The sequence below is a fragment of the Macaca thibetana genome, chromosome 14, assembly GCF_024542745.1.
Source record: "Macaca thibetana thibetana isolate TM-01 chromosome 14, ASM2454274v1, whole genome shotgun sequence".
NCBI lineage: Eukaryota > Metazoa > Chordata > Mammalia > Primates > Cercopithecidae > Macaca > Macaca thibetana.
Window position 1 is genome coordinate 31,911,269 of NC_065591.1, and position 25,190 is coordinate 31,936,458.

The 25,190-nt window shown below is 38.7% G+C and overlaps 2 protein-coding genes across 6 annotated transcripts in view; one reads left to right on the forward strand and one right to left on the reverse strand.

Moving 5' to 3' along the window:
* CSTF3 (cleavage stimulation factor subunit 3) overlaps positions 1–25,190 on the forward strand; it is a 710,177-nt gene that overhangs the window by 455,843 nt on the left and 229,144 nt on the right. The gene's annotated exons all lie outside the window — the stretch shown is intronic.
* HIPK3 (homeodomain interacting protein kinase 3) overlaps positions 1–25,190 on the reverse strand; it is a 101,772-nt gene that overhangs the window by 14,441 nt on the left and 62,141 nt on the right. For all 5 annotated transcript variants that reach the window (XM_050758762.1, XM_050758759.1, XM_050758760.1 and 2 more), the window contains 6 exons: positions 14,823–14,946; positions 5,953–6,072; positions 4,309–4,395; positions 3,617–3,801; positions 2,021–2,180; positions 1,138–1,261 (listed from right to left, as the gene is read on the reverse strand). In XM_050758762.1, coding sequence (XP_050614719.1) covers positions 1,138–1,261; positions 2,021–2,180; positions 3,617–3,801; positions 4,309–4,395; positions 5,953–6,072; positions 14,823–14,946 — 800 coding nt within the window. The remainder of the gene's footprint in view (positions 1–1,137; positions 1,262–2,020; positions 2,181–3,616; positions 3,802–4,308; positions 4,396–5,952; positions 6,073–14,822; positions 14,947–25,190) is intronic.

The following is a 25,190-nucleotide window of genomic DNA, read 5'->3' on the forward strand; positions in this document are numbered from 1 at the left end:
CTGAGGTCAGGAGTTCAAGACCAGCCTGACCAACATGGAAAAACCCAGTCTCTACTAAAAATACAAAACTAGCCAGGCATGGTGGCACATGCCTGTAACCCCAGCTTTCCAGCTCCTCGGGAGGCTGAGGCAGAATTGCTTGAACCCAGGAGACGGAGGTTGCAGGATGCAGGGAGGCAGAGGTTGCAGGTTGCGGTGAGCCGAGATCGCGCCATTGCACTCCTGCCTGGGCAACAAGAGCGAAACTCCATCTCAAAAAAAAAAAAAAGAAAAGAAAAAAAAGAATGTATAGCCTCTTCAAAGGTATTCTGTCAACCATTCCACTTGAGGATTTAATTGGCTATTTTTATTTAATGAAGGGACATTAATTTAATTGAAATCAATCCATTATTTATTACCTAAGCTATCAATAAAGACTATAGTATTTTGGGACAAAACTCTTTTGACCAAAATTTTAAATAACTGAGCTCTCAGTCACTTTAATGTTTGGTATTGGTAGACAAATGTCTAAAACAGTGATACCCAGCATAGGCCAACTTGTAGCTTCCCAAGTTCAATCATTCCTATTAAGGTATTTTATCATTTTACACTCTACAGGAAATACAATTGTCATATGACCCATTTTGTTAGTGATGACTGTAATGGAGTTCCAGTCAAGAAATGAGTGTCACTGGTCTAAAGGCTTATTGAACAGCTTAAATTTTTTTTTTTTTTTTGAGACAGAGTCTCACTCTGTCACCCAGGCTGGAGCGCAGTGGCACAATCTCGGCTCTCTGCAACCTCCACTTTCCAGCTTCAACCTCCACTTCCCAGCTTCAGCCTCCCGAGTAGCTGGGACCACAGGCGCACACCACCTTGCCCAGCTAATTTTTTGTATTTTTAGGAAAGCCAGGGTTTCACCATGTTGGCCAGGCTGGTCTCAAACTCCTGGCCTCAAGTAATCCGCCCGCCTCAGCCTCCCAAAGTGCTGGGATTACAAGCGAGAGACACTGCGCTTGGTCTGAACAGGTTAAATCAAATTCAAATGTAGCACTAAATGCAGCAAAAATTATACAATATATTTAATGAATAGATTCCTAAGCTTATTTTAAAATAATGCATGCCTAGATTCAAAGCAAAATTTAAATAAAAGAATACCTTGAATAGCTGGGGGACAGATAATCAATGTCTGCTGAAAAGCATCACCACAACCAAACTGAGCAGTTCCTGCCTGCAGAGGTATTCCATGGTGCACAACTGAATGAGCAGATGTGGTCAATGCCTGAAACAATCGGCACATTATACAGAGCACATTAGACAGAGCAGTCTTCTAAATGAAATACACATGCTGTATAAATAGAATTCAAACACATTTCTTAAGATCATAATTCTACAATTAAAATGTGCCCAGAGCCAGGCGCAGTGGTTCACACCTGTAATCACAGCACTTTGGGAGGCTGAGGCAGGCAGACCATGAGGTCAGGAGATGGAGACCATCCTGGCTAACACAGTGAAACCCCATCTCTACTAAAAGTACAAAAAATTAGCCGGGTGCGGTGGCAGGTGCCTGTAGTCCCAGCTACTCAGGAGGCTGAGGCAGGAGAATGGCATGACCCCAGAAGGCGGAGCTTGCAGTGAGCTGGGATTGCGCCACTGCACTCCAGCCTGAGACACAGCGAGACTCTGTCTCAGGGAAAAAAAAAAAAAAAAAAAGTACCCAGAAAATGAGAACAAAAACAAGCTGCCAAAATTAAAATTTAAAAACTGATTCTACTGACCTCTACTTTTGGTAGAGTTATGGCATAGAAGGGCAGATGGAAGATACTTAGAGAATGAAGAGAGGAATGGAAAAAAAATGAATATGAGTAGATATGTTCCAATTGTTATACCTCGAAATTTTAAGAGATTTGGTAAAACAGATATAGTAAGACCTCACTAGCACTGTACATTCTAACTGACACCAAACTTCTGTATATATCAAAAGTAAAATGAGCAATCATTAAAAAAAGACCCTAAGTTATTAATTACTACACATTCTTACCTGACTTCTTAATGTTCCAATTTTAGTAAAATTTGCAGTCAGTGTAGCAGTACTGCTTGAAGCAACTGGTCTTAAAAGTGAAGTTTTGTTGTGATTATTTGTGTCACATAAATTTAGGTGGGACTTACAAATATCCATAATATGAAAACAGGACTTTACGCTGTAAAACAAAAGTGAAGGTATTATAGTATTATTCTAAATGCTTAGTTTTAAATTGAGGTACATTGACAAAATAAAAAAATGATTCCTAAAAGAAAAAAATCCTATGATTTGCACTTAATCTGCTTCTTTCCAGTAATATTTCTAACAGGAAATCTTACCAGAAAAGATTAAGTTTCAGAGCAAGTAAAAGTATACATTCTGCAGTATTTTTCTTAAAACAGTAAAACCATAGTAAGCATTTTTGGTTAGTATGCAATAATTTTACGACCCCCTACGCGAAAAATTTTTTCCTAAATTTCTAGATCTCCACACCACTAAATTAACAGTACCAAAGAGTTGCTATCGTGTTACTTTCAAAGTGACTGTATATGAAAAACATTAGGACATTTTAAGTGTTTGAGGGGAAAAATCTAACTGGGTTGTAGAAAAATGTAAATTTTAAGAACAATTCACAATGATAAACATTGGGTTCATTCCTATGCCTTCTTCATTTTGTCTTTTTAAATACTGAAGGAAGCTGTTTTAAGTCACTTAAATTTACTCCCTTCATCTCCCAAAATATGTCTGAGGCTCAAAGAATTTGTAAGATTTGGCCGGGTGCAGTGGTTCACACGTGTAGTCCCAGCACTTTGGGAGGCCAAGGTGGGTAGATCACTTGAGCCCAGGAGTTCAAGACCAACCTGGGCGACATGGTGAAATCCTATCTCTACAAAAAATTAGCCAGGCACGGTGGCGCATGCCTGTAATCCCAGCTACTCATGAGGCTGAGGTGGTGAGAGGAGCACTTGAGCCTGTGAGGCAGAGGCTGTAGTGAGCAAAGATTGTGCCACTGCACTCCAGCCTGGGCAACTGACAGAGCAAGACCCTGTCTCCAAAACAAACAAACAAACAAAGAAAATACAAAGAATTTGTAATATTACAGGCCTTTGGAATGTTAGTATATATTCTTCCCTACCAACCTATAATCTACTGACCCACGAAAAACCTCCTTTCCTTCACAATGCAGGAGAAAAAGAGGAAAAAGGAAAGCAAAAGTTGTGGGGGAAAAAAAGTAAAATGGAAGTTGTAGGACTCAAAATATGACAGAATCTACGGTCTGGGAAAACTGAAATGTGACCTGAAAGAGAAAACTGTTAGCATTTCCTTTTATATATGCCTGGTTATTAAGATAAGAAAGTCATGTATAATAAAAACAAAACCACTCAGTCTTATTTTTAGTATCGCATTTTGGAGAAGGAACACTGGATTGCAATTCAGACTTCAGTTCTAGTTCCGGACAGTTACTGGTGTATATGAACTTGGTCAAGTTAGCTTAGCCTCTTTTTACTCAGGTTACTTGTATTTAATGAGGAAAAGTAATTTCTCTGATGCAGTGATTTTCTATAGACTTATTATGTTTTTAGAAACACTTTAAAAGATCTTAAAGTAACATACTGGTTGCTATGAGGGAAATCTAGAAGATGTTTCATATTAACAAAAGGATGGTTCAGGGTCTCAGCTGGAGTAATTCTTAAATCTGCATCAATCAGCAACATTTTCTTCAACAGACTAACAAATTCTCTTCTATCAGCTTTCTCAGCCAAAAGATCACTTCCTTCCAAATCCATCACTGTGTTCACCTAAGAAATCAAAATTTCAAGCCATCAAGTAAAAATAAGCCAGAGAGAGTAGTATAAATTCCACAGTCAAAAAAGAAAACAAAAATCACAACACAGGAGAGGAGAGGGAACTACGATTATCTTAAAACAAAGAAGAACAATTAATATTAAATCCTCAAAATGTGTTGAGGTACCAAATAGGATTCAAAGCATAAATGAAGATTTTAAAAATTAAACAAATATCCATTTCTAGCGAAATATAGGGAAAAGAAATCTGTTGGCTAGGATTTTTCCTTTCAAAGCAAACATTTTTTTACTAAAGAACGAATAGGTAAATTAAAATTTTCATAATGACAAATGCAATTTAGTTCCTGAAAGGTTGAAAATAGAATCAGTTTCATTTGAAAAACATAAAAACAGCATGGACTCTGTAGCCATTTAAAAACTGAGTAACATGTTTTGGGCCCCTTGGCATTCAGGTCTACCATCTAAGCATACCAGATTAACAAATGTGGCTATGGTACTCACATGCGCTATGTCATCCAGACTGTTGAAAATGTATTTTCTGGCTTCTTTAGACTTCATTCCTGTCTCTGCCTCATGCTCTTCCAATGTCTTATTGCATATATCAAAGGGAAAAAAGAATACATTATTATCCACAATATGCAAATTTCTTTAATCCTGGCACATTTAGTCTAATATATTAAATATTCTAAGACAAATAGTAATTTCAAAAGAGAAACTATCAAAACGTATTTTTTAAAGTATACACAAAAAAAATGAGAAGTGCTTGGTTCAGGCCAAGAAAAAAATTACAAATGTAACAAACCCCATAAAGAAAATAACTAGGCCTGGCATGGTGGTTCACACCTGTAATCCCAGCACTTTGAGAGGCCGAGGTGGGTGGTTCACGAGGTCAAGAGATCGAGACCATCCTGGTCAACATGGTGAAACCCCATCTCTACTAAAAATACAAAAATAGCCAGGTGCAGTGGCATATGCCTGTAGTCCCAGCTACTTGGGAGGCTGAGGCAGGAGAATCACTTGAACCCGTGAGGCGGAGGTTGCAGTGATCTGAGATCATGCGACTGCACTCCAGCCTGGCGACAGAGGGAGATTCTGTCTCAAAAAAAAAATAACTGTTTATGAAGTTAATTATTGAGGATTTACTGATTCCCCCAAAAATCCTAGCACACTTGGGATATGTAGTAAGAGGTCAGATTTAGTCCCTGTCCTATAAAGTGTAATAATGTAGAAATGAGAAGATAAACACATAACACAAATATAATTATACACATAAATGTTTTTTAAAATTTAAGATGAATTAATAATTATGTTTGGAATTAGAGAGTAAGTGAAGTTATTCTAAGAGGACTTTCTTCTTAAAGAATAAAGGGGGCTGGGCACAGTGGCTCACACCTGTAATCTCAGCACTTTGGGAGGCCAACGCAGGTAGATCAAAAGGTCAGGAGTTCAAGACCAGCCTGGCCAATACGGTGAAACCCTGTCTCTACTAAACATACAAAAATTAGCTGGGCATGGTGGCGGGCACCTGTAAACCCAGCTACTTGGGAGGCTGAGTTAGGAGAATCGCTTGAACCTGGGAGGCAGAGGTTGCAGTGAGCCAAGATCGCGCCACTGCGCTCCAGCCTGGGCAAGAGAGCAAGACTCCGTCTCAAAAAAAAAAAAAAAAAGAGAGAGAGAGAGAAGGACAGGGCCAGGCATGGTGGTTCACGCCTGTAATCCCAGCACTTCGGGAGGCGGAGGCGGGCGGTTCTCTTGAGGTCAGGAGTTCAAGACCAGCCTGGCCAACACAGCAAAACCCTGTCTCTACTAAAAATATAAAAATTAGCTGGGCGTGTGGTGCAAGTTTGTAGTCCCAGCTACTTGGGAGGCTGAGGCAGGCGAATCGCTTGAACCCAGGAGGCAGAGGTTGCAGTGAGCCAAGTTGGCACCACTGCACTTCAGCCTGGGCGAGAGAGAGAAACTCTATCTCAAAAAATAAAAACGAAAAAAAAATTGATAAAAATAAAATAAAGAAGGACCAAAAATGAAAATTCAAAAGAAGGAAGTAATTTAGTAAAATGTAAATAGATATGGAAGGTATTATCCATGCATATGAGGTATCTTAGAAAACTAGTCTTCTAAATATTCTATTTTTTAATGAATTACCTTTAATCTCCAACCAGAATGAGACATATCTGTTTCTTTGCAAAAAAATCTTGTGGATTTAGTACCCACATTTAACAACTGTTCTCCTGGTAAACCTTGAGTCTGAGAAATGTATCGAATCTGAAAAATAATTTACAGAACAGAATAGTTTATTCTTTCATGTGACAGAACACTTAAGTCAGACACCAGGCTGTATGTTACGTCAGGTATGAAAATACATAGTCTATGCCCTCAAGAAATGCATTGTCCAGTGGAAAACATATATGGAAAAAATTGTAATACAGAATTATAAGTATCATAATAAAAGCATGCTTGACAGACAGAAAAGGCATACCTAAAGTAATTGGATCAGGTAAAGTTCTAGAAGAGGTGGTCCTCAAGTTTGGTGTTAAAAGAAAAATAACAGGAGTTTGCACTGGAAGGGTGGGGGGAAAAACTATGCTAAGGTTATAGTATGTGCAAATATGGAAAATCAAGAGAGAATACCCTCACATTCAAACACTGAAAGTACAGAGGGTCACTAACAGAGAATGCTAAGAGATGAAATTGAACTAGCAGGTAAAGGGCTTTATCAGCAAATTAAGAAATTTGGGGCCGGGCGCGGTGGCTCAAGCCTGTAATCCCAGCACTTTGGGAGGCCGAGACGGGCGGATCACAAGGTCAGGAGATCGAGACCATCCTGGCTAACATGGTGAAACCCCGTCTCTACTAAAAATACAAAAAAACTAGACGGGCGAGGTGGCGGGCGCCTGTAGTCCCAGCTACTCGGGAGGCTGAGGCAGGAGAATGGCGTAAACCCGGGAGGCGGAGCTTGTAGTGAGCTGAGATCCGGCCACTGCACTCCAGCCTGGGCGACAGAGCGAGACTCCGTCTCAAAAAAAAAAAAAAAAAGAAATTTGGATTAGATGCCAGGAGGTAATAATGGGAAACCACTGGACAAATTTCAGCAGGAAATTGACAGCTTACATTTTAAAGTAATGTCTGACAATGGGTGAGGGGATAAGGCCAGAGAAGAGATGAAGAAGGTCTGAACTGAGAGACTGAATGGGAATAGAAGGGAAGGAATAAATTCAAAAGAGATTTAGATTGATAAAGACTGGGTGAATTACTATGGTGGGAGTTTGGAGGGAACACTTTTTTGAGACACTGATATATACACAGCTGTGTCTCTAGGGGAAGAGGCATGGTAGCTGATGGGCTCTCCCAAGGGTGATACTAAAAAACTCCAGCTTCAGGGCTTCTGAACTTAATATTTCTGTTTGAAATATTCTTTCCCCAGATATCTGTATGGCTCTCTTGCTTCCTTCAGCTCTTGGTTCAAATGTTCCCTTACTGACCAGGCCTTCCATGACCCATCAATAAATAACAGCAAACTCTGCCCTTCTCAGTACCTCACCCACCATCCTCCTGGCTGTATTTTTCTCCACTGTGCTTTTCATTATCTAATATTCTATACATTTATTTTCCATTTTCTTACCTCTCCATGAGACTCTTAAGTTCCATGAACAGAAGGACTTTTCTGTTTACTTACATACCCCCAGAGCCCATGAAAGTGCCTGGTACACAGTAGGCCCTCAAATATTGATTCCCCCACTTAATGAGTGGGAAACATGGGGGATAAACAGGGGCTCAGAAAAGAGAGAGATCTCTGGGGGCTAAAATTGTTTTTCCATCCTTCCTTCTTACTAAAACTTGACTCCCCTAACCTGTATGAGAATAAATGCAAAGACTTTTTCTTTAAACCTCAAAGACTCTGCTCCATCAATTAGTCCATCCTCTTCTGCATCTTCTATTTCTTCCTCCCTCTGAGCTCTCTCCCAACCAAATACAAAAATGTTCAATATCTTCTATCCTAAAAAAAAAAAAGTAAACCTCCCTTAACTACTTAACTCTCTCGTCTCACCTTTAAAATAGTAGCCTATATTATTTCACTTCCCATTCACACTTCAACACACTGCAATCTGAATTTTACTCTCATCACCCTCATGATATGGTACTAAGATAAGTAATGGCCTGTTAGTAACAGACACGTTTAATAATCACATATAAATCCTTATTTTGATACTAATGGCTACTACCATTTTACATAAAAACCATTCATTCAGTTTCCACGACACCATTCTTTTCTGGGTCTCTTTCTACTTCCTGATAGTCTTTCACTGTGTTCCCCTGTTTGTTCTTTATATGACACTGCTTTCCAGAGTCTTGTCTTTTTTCCCTCTATAAGTCGTAAGTGCCCACAATTTTATCTCTAAATCTGTGTCTCAATCTTTGGCTCTAGCTCTGGAGCTCCAGACCCAACCACTTATTGAAACTTGCGACCTGGTTAACTCTAGTACCTCCAACTGAATATATCCTAAACTGATTTGCCCCCAGATCTGCTAATCCTTATGTATTTTCCTCCTGTGGTTAATAGCAACACCACCCACTCAAATCAGAAACCTGAAATTGATGCCCTATACCTCTTCCTCATCATGCTCCCCCAACATCCAAAAGCCTAACAATTTTACTTCATTAACATTTTTCACAACTGTCCCCTCCTCTCCATCCCTACCTCAGATCCTCTTCAATTCTGAGTTATACAATTTCACAAGCCTCCTGATTATTCTACCTGCCTCCAGTCTCTCCTAATGTCCTTACCCGCTCACCCCCAATTCATTATTGACACTACTGCCAGACATCCTGGCAAAATGTGCGTCTGTTAGTCACTTGTATAAAATTACTTAATAACCCTTTACTGACTAGAGCAAGCTTGTCCAACCAGCAGCCCTGGCCCAGGGGCTGCATGAGGGCCAATACAAATTCCTAAACTTTCTTAAAACATTATGAGATTTTTTTTGTGATTTTTTTTTTTTAAGCTCATCAGCTATCATTAATTTTAGTGTATTTTATGTGTGGTCCAAGACAATTTTTCTTCTTCCAATGTGGCCCAGGGAAGCCAAAAGGCTGGACACCCCTGACCTAGAGGGTCAATTCCAGACCTCTAACCCTAGCAAACAAGCCCTCCAACTATATATATTCCCTGTCCCTTTATATTCTCCTGGTACTTCGGCACCATCTGGCACCATGTCGAACCACATGGGCCAGTTTCTCTTTCCTATGTTGTTCTCAAAGTCCTATTTATCCAACATACATATTCCCCCTTTCACCAAATTCACAGGACAAACTTTTACTATTCCTTCTTCAAGACTCAGCTCAAGAAACTTCTCCTCTATAAAGCCATCCCTGATGATGTCAAGCAGAGGTAATTACTCTATTCTGTGCTATCATCACACCTAGAACATGCATTTATAATTATTATAACTATATTACAATTTTTTACATGTCTGTTTTCCCTACTAGATTGTATGCCTTCCAATAAGTCTGTTTTATTCACATTTGTATCCCCAGTTTTATAAAAAATGACAACGAAAACTTCCACATTATAAACTGGCTTCATTTCATTAAAGTGCTGCTCTTTCTCCCCACCTCCCACCCACTAAGTAGCTAAATTCCTTATTTCAAGGAAACAGGAAAATGGAAGGAAAAAGTACTAAGAGTTTGCTGCCCAGATGCTGCATCAGACAGAAAAGCCATCAACAATTCAATTTCAATAAACAGAGCATCTATTATGTGCTAGATGCTAAAGACATGTAGATATATAAAATATGGTGGCAATCTTCAAAAGCACAATTCGGTAGAACAGATAAATGTTTAAGCATGTAATCTGCAATTAAGCTAATAAGCCATTGTGAAGAAGAAAACAAAGTGCTGAAAAAGCAAAGAGAATAGAGCAATTAATGTACCTCAGGAGTTAAGATGGCTCTGTAAAACAAAAACAAACAAACAAAAAAAGTGGCCAGTGAAACTCTGAGTTTATTACTTGTCATAATGCCTGCCCAGTCATTTGAAGAGAAAAATATTCCATCTAGAACCCCTAATATATACATATGTTTGCCTTCCTCCATCTCCAGTGAATGAAGAATGGGAATCTGACACATAATTCTAAACTGGCCTCATGAACTCAACTAGAAAAAAAACTAAGTCAATCAGATTAACTATGTCAGAAATGTGAACTAAGAAATACCAATGACTCTTGGGGGATGAGCTAAAGGGTTATAGGTAGAGCTGGAGTTTTATGGTCATGTAACCTAACCAAAGGTAAGGTGAGCAGAAACTCAGATCAGAATAGACAAAGGTACTTGAAGAACAGCCAAGTTACACTGATGGTCCGGTACCAATGACGTTCTACCAACACCTGTTAATTCCTCCAGTGTCGCCTTGCTTTGAAAAGCACCTTCAATTCCAAACTTCACAAATCCCAGTCATATTATAGTTCCATTCTTGGATCCTTGTGATAGTCCACTGATACAGTTTGAATGTCTGTCCCCTCCAAATCTCATGTTGAAATATAATCCCCAGTGTTGGAGGTAGGGCCTGGTGGGAGGTGTTTGGGTAATGGGGGCCGATACCTCATGAATGGCTTGGTGTTGTTCCCCCAACAGTGAGTTCTCTCAAGATCTGGTTGTTTCAAAGTGTGTGGTGCCCATCTCCCCCGTCTCTTGCTCCTACTCTCACCATGTGAAACGCCTGCTCCCCTTCCCTTCTGCCATGATTGCAAGCTTCCTAAGACCCTCACCAGAAGCACATGCTAGAGCCATGCTTGTACAGCCTGCAGAACTGTGAGCCAATTAAATTTCTTTTCTTTATAAATTACTCAGGTATCCCTTTAGAGCAATGCAAATGGCCTAATACATCCATACATATAAATAAATGCCCCCTTATTTGGGCCAGCTTAAGTGGGTCTCTTTGCTAAATAGCCTGACAAACATAGAAATCTTGAAAGATTTATTTTCCTCTGCAGTTGAAATAGTGAACTTTATTTTTCTTACATAAGACTTGAAATTACCAAATATAATTTGAATATAAAGTCAGACTCTTAGTTGCTCTGGATAATATTCTATCTAAACTCCAACAAACATTTTGGAGAAATAACATTTACCAACTATTGTCATCCATTCATCCATCCATCCATCCATCCATCCATCCATCCATCCATCCATAAAATAGTCCTTAATTCCCTAGAATACTTTTGGTAATTCCCTAGTACATATAAGTCCTGTAAATAGAACACTAATAAGACAGTTTATCTACAATTAAGACAGGAAGGGATTCACACACTGTAACAATTGGTGGTAGGATCTTCCCTAACCACACACACTAAATATAGATGTCTATATAAACGGAAATAAAATGCACAAACAAGAAAATATGAAATTATAAATTTTCAACATGGTCAGTGTCCACTTACAGAATTTAAAATCCAAACAGAAAATGGCATTGGAAAGGCTTTAAGAGATGATAAATATGATTAAAGGGCTAGAACACAAACCCCATAATGAAGAATTAAAATACTTTGAATATTTTTCCTGGCGATTCAAATTTGCCTTTTAAGAATATAATAATTTGGCCAGGCGCGGTGGCTCATGGAACACTTTGGAAGGCCTAGGCAGGAGGACCACTTGAGCCCACAAGTTCAAGTTTACAGTGAACTCTGATCCTGCCACTGCACTCCATCCAAGGTGACAGAGAAAGACTCTGTCTTCTAAAGAAGAATATGATAATTATAGTTCTACTGTTAAGAACTCTTTAGTTTACATCCATAAAGTGGAGGCAATAGTAGTGTGGACTTCATAGGGTTGTTACGAGCATTAAATGAGTTAATATAAAGTGTTAACAGCAGTTCCTAGTATATAAAAGAGCTCAGTAAGCATTAGTTAATAATACTATTGCCCACTGCACTGCCACTGTAAGGCAAAAAATAATAATTAGAAAAAAACTGCCAGGCCAGGTGCAGTGGCTCGCACCTGTAATCCCAGCACTTTGGGAGGTCCAGGCGGGAGGATCACTTAAGCCCAGGACTTTGAGACCAGCTTGGGCAACACAGAGAAAGACACCCCATCTCTACAAAAAATTAAAAATGAGTCAGGCATGCTGGTGTACACCTGTATCCCCAGCTACTGGGCACAGCCTGAGGTGGGAGGATTCCTTGAGCCCAGGAGTTCAAGACTGCAGTGAGCTATGATCATGCCACTGCATTCCAGCCTAGATGACAGACTGAGACCCTGTCTAAAAAAAAGTACCAACTCCCCAACTGGGGTGTCCAAGTATATCTAGGCAGCTGATTACTGGAATAAGGAACACATAAGAGAGAGAGACATACCCTACTGGTGGCCCTTTCACATCCTAACATTAGATGATCATAATATAGGGAGATGGGGAAAATCCGTGAAAATCAAACACATTAATAAACAGACTAAAGTTGTTTTGAGAAACATATGTGGCCAGGCGCAGTGGCTCACGCCTGTATTCCCAGCACTTTGGGAGGCTGAGGCGGGTGGATCATTTGAGGTCAGGAGTTTAAGACCTGCCTGGTCAATATGATGAAACCCCGTCTCTACCAAAAATACAAAAATTAGCCAGGCATGGTGGCACACACCTGTAGTCCCAGCTACTAAGGAGGCTGAGGTGGAAAAAATTGCTTGAACCTATGAGACAGAGGTTGCAGTGAGCCAAGATGGAACCACTGCACTCCGGCCTAGGTGACAGAGTGAGACCCTGTCTCAAAAAATAAAAATAAAAGAAAAAAGAAAAACATATGTGAACATTTTAATAAGTGCAAAAAAAGCACTTGAAAGTCCCAAATCAAGTTAAGATAGGAAAAAAAAAATTTATCAAAATTTATCAAAGCCTATATAATAAATACTATGCTTGAAAATGAGTTAAAGTCCCAGATTAGGGCCAAAACAAAGATGCCCACAAAAATCACTACAATTTATTTGCTTTGCATTCATGCATTTTGTAAAATATTTTAAAACACTGAACTGTGGGTGGGGCACAGTGGCTCACGCCCGTAATCTCAACACTTTGGGAGGCCGAGGCAGGCAAATCACGAGGTCAGTTCGAGACCAGCCTGGCCAACGTGGTGAAACCCCGTCTCTACTAAAAACACAAAAATTAGCTGGGCATGGTGGCGCGTGCCTGCAATCCCAGCTACTTGGGAGGTTAAGGCAGAATAATCTCTTGAACCTGGGAGGCAGAGGTTGCAGTGAGCTGAGAGCATGCCACTATACTCCAGCCTGAGCGACAGAGTGAGACTTCGTCTCAAAAGAAAAAAGAAAAACAAACAAACAAAACAAACAAAACACTGTGAGACTATTGATGCTATATGCCAATGGCCAACGACTTTTTTTAATCCCTTTGGTAATATACATCCTGAAAACATTGTCAATCTGGGTCAGATAATACCTGTTCCAAGCTTAGTTTAAAAAAATAAACATTCATTATAAAATTTAGAAAAACTGAGTTTTGGTCAAAGCTTTGTCTTTAAAATTACTATTGTGACTTTTGACAAGTTAATTCATTTTTCTGGGCCTCAGTTTTCTCCTTTATAAAATGAAAAGGGGGCAGTCACTGGGTAATCTCTGGGGTCCTTTTCAATACTAATATCAGTTGTCCAAGATGAACAGTGAAGACCTCGAGTATAGTAACAAATCAACTTGAAATTGCCACTAGAGGGTGTCCTGCTCCAGGGTACTATGCAAGCCATAGACTAATCTACAAAGCCAAGACTGTATTTCTAGCATTTTACTGGTGCCTCAGTACTCCAACAGCTAAAGGATTACGGGACTCTGATTCAATTACTAACTTGTTTAGAACTGACAGTAGTCTTGCACCTGTATCAAAGCTAGTAATTGGATAGAAAGCTGAAAGACGACAGAATGTATGGAAAATTTTACAGAAACTCAGTGGAATCCTGAACGTGGAGGAGGGAAGGTGGAGAATATAGAAAACCTAACCTAAAAGGGAAGATTCATGATGACAATAGATTAAAGTAAATGATAACATCTGATCTAATAATCAATATTAAATGAGAGTCATCTCAGGAACATTTAAGTCACCTAAATTAATTACCTCTCTTATTCCTCTTGATAGAGAAAATAGCTCTAATCATGATTAGATTAATATAATCATGATTAGATTATAGGCTATAATCACGATTATGTAATAGGTGCTTTAAATTCTTCTATTTTCTATTTTTTCTTCCTTGAAAGTTAAATATCACCTAAATAAAAATACTACTCAGAATGACAAAATTAATGTAACTACTTCGTTGATTTTGACTAGCATTTTCTATTAGAATGATTTGAGTACATTATCTCAAAGATACTCAAAGAATAATGAATATGATGGCAGTTTCTCCAAATAATAATCTTGGTATTAATAATTAAGACTACTAGCAAACAACATTGCTTAATAGTATAGAAAGGCTAATGAATATACCTGAAAACTACCATGAAAAGTGTACTTAATAAGGTAATTTGCTGAATTCTACTGAGAATCATTAAACAGTGCTAAAAGAGAATTTCAGCACCATTCAAAACAGCTAAAAAGACTGAGGAGGGTTCAAGTGACAGAGAGGTATTTAAAACACCAATAATGGCAGTTGGTTTAAGACCAAAAGTTTTAACGCCTTTTAGGAGCTTTCATGCCTTGGGAGGGGCTGACGTTTCATACATCATCAAAGTTTGTCACCCAAGCAAAGCACAATTAATTAAAGGGACACAATCCAACCTTTTATATGTTTACAGTATAAAATTTTCCCAATAATTTTACAAAACTGGTTTTGAGACTCTGTAGGCTGTAACTTTATGAAAACTTACTTCAGCATTATAAAAGTTTTCAAAATCAATTCTACAAGATCCCAGGTTCTGCCACTTTATGTTAAAAAGACTTTCCAGTGTATTGTACACTTGCAGCCATGCATTCCTATAAGACTGTTATTATTCTTTACTTTCTACCAATACTATTAGATTATCATTATTTGTTACCTGATCATACTCCAAGGCTCCTGGGTAGAGCGGCCATCCAAGGAATAATTCTGCAATCACACATCCCAATGACCACATGTCTATGGCTTCACAAAATGGCAACCCCAATATAATCTCTGGAGCTCTGAAATTTAAAATTAAAACAAAAATCAGGGTGGTTTTTCTCTAAAATTACCTAATTTCAACTGGCATCCTAGGAAGTTAGTAAAACGACAGAGGTATCACATTCTATGTATAGGAACTCTTCACTATTTCAAAACTCTTTGAAACCTAGACATAATCCTGAATTAATCTGAAAGGGGCACTATGAGTACAACATTTCTATAATAAAGTCTCTTCCACCATAATCCTGTTTCCTCATAGCTTTATTAACATAACATTTTTTGAAAAACATAGATCTTGTTTTTAAGACTATAGCAGATCAGAAATAACACAACAGGAAGAGAACTGGCAAACTATTAAATATATACTATGACATCAGCGGAACTGAAAACCAGACATTGAGAGATAAAACCAAAACAAAGCAAAACCCTCAAAAGCTAAAAGTGAATCTAGACCTAGATACTACTTCAGAATACAGTAATAAATATTTACCTAATTGGAGCTATTAGTCATCCAAGAGATTAAACTAAATTCAGTGTATTCTGTCTTAAAAGGCAGACAAGTATATAGCATAAAACAAAATAGTTAAAAAGCATTTTAGCACTTAAAAGGATTTGGTCATTTGGGAAATGTAATCCAAGAAACATATTATTCCTAGATAAATTATGTTACACCTTCATATGGATTTCCCTTGAGAAGATTCATGTTCTAAGACAGACTCCATGTACAGCTGTGTAATTCCAAAGAAGTCATACGTATCACAGTTATCCTAGATTTGTGTGTGCATGTGTGTATAATTTTAAAACAACCTCAATCTTACATAGTAGTTGCAAGAACAGTACATATTTTTTTCCTAAATCACTTGAGAATAACTTGCCAAATTTCTGTATACTTTATAGTTCCTACAAACAAGAATATTCTCCTACATAACCACAATACAGTCATCAAAATCAGGAAATGAACACTGATATATCTCCACCATCTAAGCTTCAGACTCCAATTAAGTTTGGCCAATTATACTAATACCATCCTTCTTGGCAAAAGGATCCAACTCAGGATCATGCATTGCATTTAGTTGTCCTATCTCTTTCAGTCTTTTTCAATATGGAATAATTCCTAAGTTTTGTCTAGATTTCCAAGACCTTTGCATAACATATTACATGCCAGGTATTTGGAGAAACGTCCCTCAGTGTGGGTTTGTCTGATGTTTCCTCATAATTAGATTCAGAGGAATATCACAGAAGTCATCATGTTTTCTCATTGTATCTTATTAGGCATGCAATTCTGATATGTTCCATTACTAATAATTTTTACTTTGATCACATGATGTCTGCTATATTTCTCCACCACTAAGTTCCTCCTTTTCTCTTTCTAATTAAGTATTTTGTGGGATCTCAATTTGAAACTATATAAATAATCCATTTCTTATCAAACTTTCATTTTTTTCATTTATTTACCTGTATGAGTACAGATGAAAGGATTCCTACTTTATTCAATGAGTTATAATCCATGACTATAATTACCTATTTTGATTCTCAAATTTTCCCAGATTCGGCGTAGTGGCTCACACTTTGGGAGCCACCAAATCCCAGCACTTTGGGAGGCCAACATGGTAGGATTGCTTGAGCTCAAGAGTTCTAGACCAGCCTGGGCAACATAATGAGACCTCATCTCTACAAGGTTATAATTAGGCTATATATATATATATATACAAGGCTATAATTAGCCAAGGTGATGGTCCACACCTGTAGTCCCAGCTACTTGGGAGGCTGAGGTGGGAGGGTCGCTTGAGCCCAGGAGGTCCAAGCTGCAGTGAGCTGAGATCGTGCCACTGCACTCCAGCCTGAGGGACAGAACCAGGCTCTGTTTCAGAGGGGAAAAAAAAAAAAAAATCCCAGATTTGACCAGTCAGAACTCCCTCAGACTTTTATGTTCTTCTGACATGTCCTCATCATTCTCAGACTATTTCTTTGCTTTCTGACACAGCAAGATATTCCAGGCTCATCTTGTTCTTTCCCTCCTCCAGTCCTAGAAACAGCTATTTCTCTGAGGATCTCCGGTATCTTTTCGTGTAGAACAGACCTTTGAAACAAAGATCAGGGAGCTATGGAACCTCATTACTATTGGGATGGTTCCCAGACCTTCTCAGTACATATATTATCTAGAGTTAAGTAAAATAAATCTGCTAATTTCTTAACCGAGACTGAGGGTTGTCATCTCCTAAGGCAGTGGTTCTCAATCTTGGCTGTACATTACAATCATTTGGTCCTGGCCACACCCTACACCAATTAAATCAGAAACCCTGGGGATTAGGCTTAGGAATCAAGAGTGGCTTGAACATATAGCCAAAGTTGAGAACCAAAGCCCTACACTCAAGAAGTTAGACCAATGCCAGGACCATCCCATGTCCTCCCTACAACTCTTCTGGCAAAGGAAATTCAGAGGATAATAAACAAGTTGTCTTCTACCACAGACTTGGGATCTGCCCAGTAAATATTCTACTCTTGGCCCCATCTCTGCTGTAATTAATACTTAAGATTCAGTAGAACCTTAACCAATCCACAGGCATTTGTTGAAAACAATTAAGAGCCATGGGGAGATTCTATGAGGTATAAAAGATCTTCAAAACATGGTTATAAGAGGTTTTCATTCTTTTGACAAAATATTCAAGTGTCTGTATAGATGTATATACATGAATTATATTTAGGTATAATCAAATGCTAAAATGTGTTGTAGAAAGATGAAAAAAAGTAAGCTGTACTAAGTTATTAATCCTATATATTCACAATAGTGTACCAAAAAAAGCTATCAAAGATGGAGACCTTATCCCTTTTTTGTTCATTATTTGTGTGCCCAGAACCTTGTAAAGAATATGCATTCAGTAAACATTTCTCAAATAAATCATTTCAACATAGGTTGAATCACACAAAGAAAAGTATCAGAGTGCAGTCTGGGTTTCAACTAGGCCTTCAAATACAGAAGTCTAGGCAGAAAGAAAGAGAACAGGGCACAAAAGTTTATAAAGGGCATATATTAACCTATACTAAAAAAGATTCAAAGCAAAAATGCAGTTTTGAAAGTATGGCATGGAAATGAGATTCACTACCAATGTTAACCATATACTAATCTGAATGTGAAACAAAAATTAGTAAGACTAATGATATGCCTATTACTGTGTGTATAAAAGCTTTATTATTATTTTGAGATATTTAATATGAAAAATTCTTCATAGGATTTGAAATTTTTTGGTGTAGAAATTTTCAGTATCACATTTGGCAATGAAAGAAAAGTAACAGAATAACAGCACCTAAGATACACCATTTAAAGAGACTGAAACCATTTTAATTCTGTTAATGGTAAGAAAAGAGTTTCTGTCAGACAAAGAGCGACAAATTCCTTCTGCCATGTGCTACCATTTAATGAATAAGTCAAGTTTCTAACTGATGGTGACAACAAGAATATAGAGTCATCTTTACAAAATCTTGATCAGGAATTGCACATAGCCACTCAAACATAAAATCTAAGATACAAAAGTTACACTCACAGAAACAAATTCAAGTTTCCCATTTTAAAATACAAAAGAGTTTTAACTGGGAGTTTTATACAAGTTCACTATCTATTATTGCATTAGTTCAGATCCTCTGAGAATCAAATTAGATATGCCAGAAATTGGTTGGGGAAGATGCCTGGGCAGCATACAGGCGGAGGAAGCAGAAGGAAGTGAAGAGAAACTTGAGCAGGGTCTGAGGGTGGAAGAAGAGAGGCAAAGGAGGAGTTGGGTACAAAGAACCTCTCACAGCAGTGCACTTACGAGAAAGTCTCGGTTGGGCCAATACCAAGTCTCTAAACAAACATTATCTGTATGAGGAACCTCCCATCAAGCAAGAATAGCCCAACTCTAGTGCCCCCCGCTCTGCCTGGTCATTGGTGGGAAGGAGCCCAAAGGAAGTATGGCCTCAGCCTGAGCACTGCAGTACATCTGAAGGTGCAGCAGCTGGAGGCTCGCAGCCAGCTGCTCCACACAGGGGACTCTCTTGAAGGGGACTCTGAGTGGCATACTTTCACAGCTGCCACAACTAGCTTCCCAAAAGCTTCTACATTTCATTTCACAATACATATCTATGATAGAGAAAATGCAGTAAATTTATTCACCAAGTCCCCTACAAACAAGACCAAATTCTCCCCAGTTAACCCTAGCATGCCATGCATTTTCTATGTATATCATACCATAGCATGAGAAAAGCTGGGAAGCAATGCCTGAAAACACTTACAATCTAGATGAAACTGCCAGAGACATGACAGTTCTACCAGCCAGTCTTACAACACAATACACTTTAAAAAATAAACCATGCATTGAAAGAATACAATCTGTCTGTCAGCAGTGAATAAAGCTTAGTTTACTGGTTTCATCTTAATTGGCTCTCAAATTCCTCCCATGGGCTAAATATACTTGTGTATGAAAAAGACCATAGCAAGAATTCTGACTTGTGGACCACTCACAGAATCTTCCGTCCTACTCCTACAGAAAGCTCTTCCGCTTTTTTCATCTACCTTAACTCTTATCCTCTGAGCGTGGCAGTGCTAAGGATATTGCAGAGAAGAGACATCATTTGTACTTTTGTAGAACAGTCAAGGCGCAAATTAAACATGCCAGTTAAATGGAGAATACAACTAAGCCTGTTTCTCGCACTCTATAAATAGTAACTCACGGTTAGAAGGTAAGTGTGAAAACCATAAACACAACAGTTTAGGGCATGTGATAAAGCCAATCTACATCTGAAATGCCATTTCTTTTCCTTTTTTATTTTTTGCCATGTGCTTTTAATCGAATTTATCAATATTAAGAGCAAATCCTTTCACTCTAAAATCTTGAAGCACTGATATAAAACTTATGTTAAAGTGGTTAAGTTGAAAAACAATTTTCATTTTATCCACTAGAAGTCAGTCCTCCAGTTCCCCGAACCTCTCCATCCCTAGGCCACCACAAATCCACTTTCTGTTTCTATAGATTTGCCTATTCCGGACATTTCATATAAATGGAATCTGGCCGGGCGTGGTAGCTCACGCCTGTAATCCCAGCACTTTTGGAGGCCAAACCGGGAGGATCACTTGAGGTCAGGAATTCAAGACCAGCCTGGCCAACATGGTGAAACTCTGTCTCTACAAAAATAAAAAAATCAGCCAGGTGTGGTGGTGTGCATCTGTAATCCCAGCTACTCAGGAGGCTGAGGCAGGAGAATTTGCTTCAGACTGGGAGGCGAAGGTTGCAGTGAGCCGAGATCGCGCCACTGCACTCCAGCCTGGGCGACACAGCAAGACTCCGTCTCAAAAAAGTAATAATAAAAATAAAAATAAAAGTAAAATAAAAAGTTGGGAATGTAATGAAGAAAAACTCTGGGAAGACAAATACTGGAGCCTGGTAAGGAAGCACTGATTTCACATAATAAAAATCACCTAAATAGTGCTAGATTTCAAACACTCAGGAGTAGATACACAGCTCTCCCCTTAATAGCGAGTAATTTACCTAAGCCTTAGTATTTTCATTTTTAAAACAGGGTTTTACTAACCTTACATACTCAGAAGATTATCTAAAGGACTAAGTAAAAGAATGTGTGTGAAATGTAAAGCAGTATATACATTCCTGTAAACTATTCATACTCACTGTCCTACTTCACATTTCCTCTTTTCAAACCTCCACCTCCTCCTCATCCTCACTGTTGTCCTTATATTCTACTTTACTAAAATAAATAGATGTAATCTGAAAGACAGCTTCCACATTCTTACCACATCTACTAGATCACTTGCAGCTGTCAGTGTAATGCTTCTATCTAAGACATCCATGCTCACCTACTGAAGTACATCACTCCAATTTCCCACTCTCATTACCAATATCTCTTTCTCTATAGGACAATTCTAGATCTCCATCTTGGAAAAATAAAGGAAAAGAAAAAAACTCTTGATGATATATCCTCCTTCAGCCATCACCCCTTTTTCTGTTCCCATTTTACACCAATCCTTCTTGAAAGCACTGTTTATACAAGCTGCCTCCAACTGTACCACCATCTTGAACTTATTCGAAAAGGCTTTCATTATCCTATCGTTCCACCCAGATAGCTCTTATCAAGGTCACTAAATCACTGCATTTGCCATGTCCTCAATCTACTTGACTTGCAGTATTCAACACAGCTGATTATTAATCTAACTGCACTTGAATTCCAGGACACCGGAACTCTTCGTTCTCCTCCTTATCTCACTAGATAATAAAAATCCTTTTCAGATTGCTTCACTAGTTCTGTTTCATTTTCCCAACGTTTAAACTTTGGGGTACCTAAAGGCTCAGTTTTTTGGTATCTATCCTCCCTTTGGGCATTTACCTCCCTTACATGATCTCATCCTGTCACATGTTTCTAAATAACCACCTCTATTCTTAAGACTCCCAAATGTACATCTCCAACTCAGGCCTTTCTCTTTAACTCCAGACTTGTCAATCCAATTGTCTGCTCAGCACTTCTTCTTGAATGTTTATTAGGCATCTCAAACTGAATGTGTTCAGAAAGAACTCCTGATTCCCCCAAACTCACTTCTGTCACAGTCTTAGCGGTGTCCGTAAACGACAATTCTATCCTTTCGGTTTCTCAGGCCTCCGTGAGAATCCGATTTAACTCTTCTCTTTTTCTCACTTCCCACATCAGCAAATTCCATTGACTCTATCTTCAAAATACAGTGTATCTATTAATAGAATGTAACTACCTTTACTGCTAACACCCTGATCCAAACCACCATCATCTCTCATCTGGATTACTGCAAGAGCTTCCTAACTGTTCTTGCTTCTGTCCTTATCCTCTACCATCTCTTCTCATTCTAGCAGTCTGAGTGATCCATTTAGTACACAAATCAGACCATGTCATTCCTCTCCTCAAAATCCTAACTGGCTTCCTATCACAGAAAAAGTCAAATTTCTCACAATGTAACCACCTTTCCTGTTACCTCTCTAATCCAACCCCCCATCACCTCCATCTGTTATTACAAGAGCTTCCTGTTCTTTGCTTCTGTCCTCACCCTCTGCCATCTATTCTCAATCTAGCAGCTTGAGTGACCCATTTAATACATAAATTAGACCATGTCACTCTTCTCCTCAAAACCCTGATAGCTTCCTATCTCAATTCCTCACAATGGCCTACAAGGTGCAGCCCCTTAGCTACATCTGAAACTTCCTACCATTCTCCCACTTGCTTGCTCTGGTCCAGTCACATTAGCCTCCTTACTGTTTCAAACCATAGTTCCTGCCTCAAGACCTTTGCATTTAAAAATATCTGGGAGAAGAGAGTTCCAGGCAGAGACAATAGCAAGACTTGATCTCTTCCTCTTACTCTCTGTATTACTGCTTAACAGTCATGTTACTAGAAAGGCCTTCCCTGACCACCTTAAATAGAAGAGTAAGCCCTCACTAACACATGGCACTTGCCTTTCTTCCTTTATCCTGCTTGACTGTTCTCTATAGCACTTGTCATTAACTGATAAATACAATGGCTTATTATCTATCTCCTCTCTGCCCCCACTAGAATATAAATTCCATGGGGGCAAGAACTTTAATTCTTTTAATGCTATATTCCCAACATATAAAACACTTCATTATTTGTTCAATGAAATGATCAACCAACAAAAGCTAAAAGCATACATCATTCATTCAGGAAAGCAAAGAAAATGTTGTTGAACATCACCGATATATGAGCTGAACAGGTATGAACCAATGGACCCTTACAAAGTCATTTTGCACTGGGGACAACTGTTTTATGATTACATAATTAAAAATACATATATATTTACTGAGCTTTAACAATGTGCCAGGTATCATGACTTTTTTTTTTTTTTTTTGAGATGGAGTTTTGCTCGTTTTGCCCAGGCTAGAGTGCAATAGCGTGATCTCGGCTCACTGCAACCTCTGCCTCCCGGGTTCAAGCAATTCTCCTGCCTCAGCCTCCCAAGTAGCTGGAATTACAGGTGCCTGCCACTACACCCAACTAATTCTTTGTATTTTCAGTAGAGATGGGGTTTCACAATATTGGCCAGGACGGTCTCAATCTCTTGACCTCGTGATCCGCCCGCCTCGGCCTCCCAAAGTGCTGGGATTACAGGCATGAGCATTATTTCATTTAAAGAAAATGTTACTGCATTTTCTACCCAAGACCAAAAATTTGGGTAAACAAAATGTTCTACATGAAACAGAAGAACCCCTGGGTTGAGTACAGCCAATCCACAGAATGAGAAATAATAAATCATTGTTTCTGAAGCAACTAAGTTTTGGAATTGTTTGTCACACAGCAACAGATAACAAATACACTGCCCAAAGTTACTCAGAAAGTGGTGGGACTGGGATTTAAATGTAAACCCCTGATTCTAAAGCCTCTTTCTCTATTCCATTTCATCTTAAATCATAAAATCTTTTGATTCAAAGAAACACAGGAAACCAAAGAAATTGGCCCAGAAGTTATTTTTGGCAATTCAATAAAGATATCCTCTGGTTTTATTTTCTACAGAGCAGGAAAATTCTGGCCTATATTTTCTAATAGTTCTATAATATGAGAAGACATCTGTTATGTTCCTTTTATGATTAACTGGTCTTTAGATTTCTACGACAATCAAAAGAAAAAGGGAAGAGACAGAGAGATTTTGCTGGCATTTTTTAAACCAAACTTTTCATCCTATATAAATCCTTTTTAAATTACACAGTAACAGTAATAAAGTACCAACATAATACTACGAACCAAGCAATGTTCTAAGCATTTTATAAGTATTAACCCATTTGATATTCATATAAACCCTTTTAACAGATGAAGAAACAGACGAAGGGTGAGTAACCTGCCTAAGGTCACACAGCTAGTGAGAGGTGCAGTTGGAACTCAAATGCAGGTTTTATGGCTTCAAAATCCATGCTTTTAAGCACTACACCTTAAATAATTCCTATGATCCCTAAAACTACTGGACTTTTGGGCCAGGCACTGTGGCTCATGCCTATAATCCCAGCATTTTGGGTGGCCAACATGAGAGGATTGCTTGAGGTCAGGAGTTCGAAACCAGCCTGGGCAACATAGTGAGACCCCCCCCCATCTCTACAAAAAATTAAAAAAAAAAAAAAAACTATTGGACTTTTATCTTAATGGAAGCGCTCACACTCAGATGCTGTATTTCTCAATAATCCGCTCTTTCTCTTTAAACCTATCACCTTTGATTTTAAAACTAATCAGGAAATGTAAAATATAAACATACTTAAGAGAATTCTAGCAGACATTTTACTGAACTCTTCCTGTTCTTTAAGCATTTACTCACCTTAACCATAAAATCTTCCACATTAAATACACAGACATCCTCTAAATACCTCTTAGTTAAAACAAAGTTCTTATTTTGGGAGATTGCAGAGTTCCTAAAGATGACTGTAACATCTTTTTACAGAGGCAGTTAGGAAATGAGCTCAACAGTGGATGTGACCATCTACTAGTCAGTAGGTGTGATTAGTCACAGATACCAGTTCATCATGCACTCAACAAGTTCTTACAAGTTAAAGCCCTATAATTGTAACAAAAGATAGCAAAGACCTAAAGTGGTTATAAAATGCAGGCACAGATAAACAAGTGTTGGTACAAGCACAGCAAATAGAAGGATACACACCTAAGTTGCATCAGCAATAATCAATGAGGAATCAACCTGGCAAGGAGTAGGAAATGCTATATATTTCCACAATATTTTATTGTTTCTTAAACAAGCAACTCATACTATAAAATAAGATTGGCCAGGTGCAGTAGCTCACGTCTGTAATCCCAACACTTCGGGAGGCCAATCTGGGAGGGATCACTTGAGCCAGGAGTCAAGACCACCCCAGGTAACATATGGAGACTCTGTCTCTACAAAACAATTTAAAAAAACATATTAGCTGAGCGTGGTGGTATGTGCCTGTGGTCCCAGCTACTTGGGGAGCTGAGGTGGGAGGACAACCTAAGTGAGACTGCAGGGAGCTTAGATTGTGCCACTGAACTGCAGCCTGGGCAACAGAGCAAGACTCAAAAAAAAAAAAAAAAAATTAGGGCCAGGCACAGTGGCTCACACCTGTAATCCCAGCACTTTGGGAGGCTGAGGCAGGAGGATCACTTGAGGTCAGGAGTTCAAGACCAGCCTTGGCCAATATGGCAAAACCCTATCTCTACTAAAAATACAAAAATTAGCCAGGCATGGTGGTATACAACTGTAATCCCAGCTATTAGGGAGTCTGAG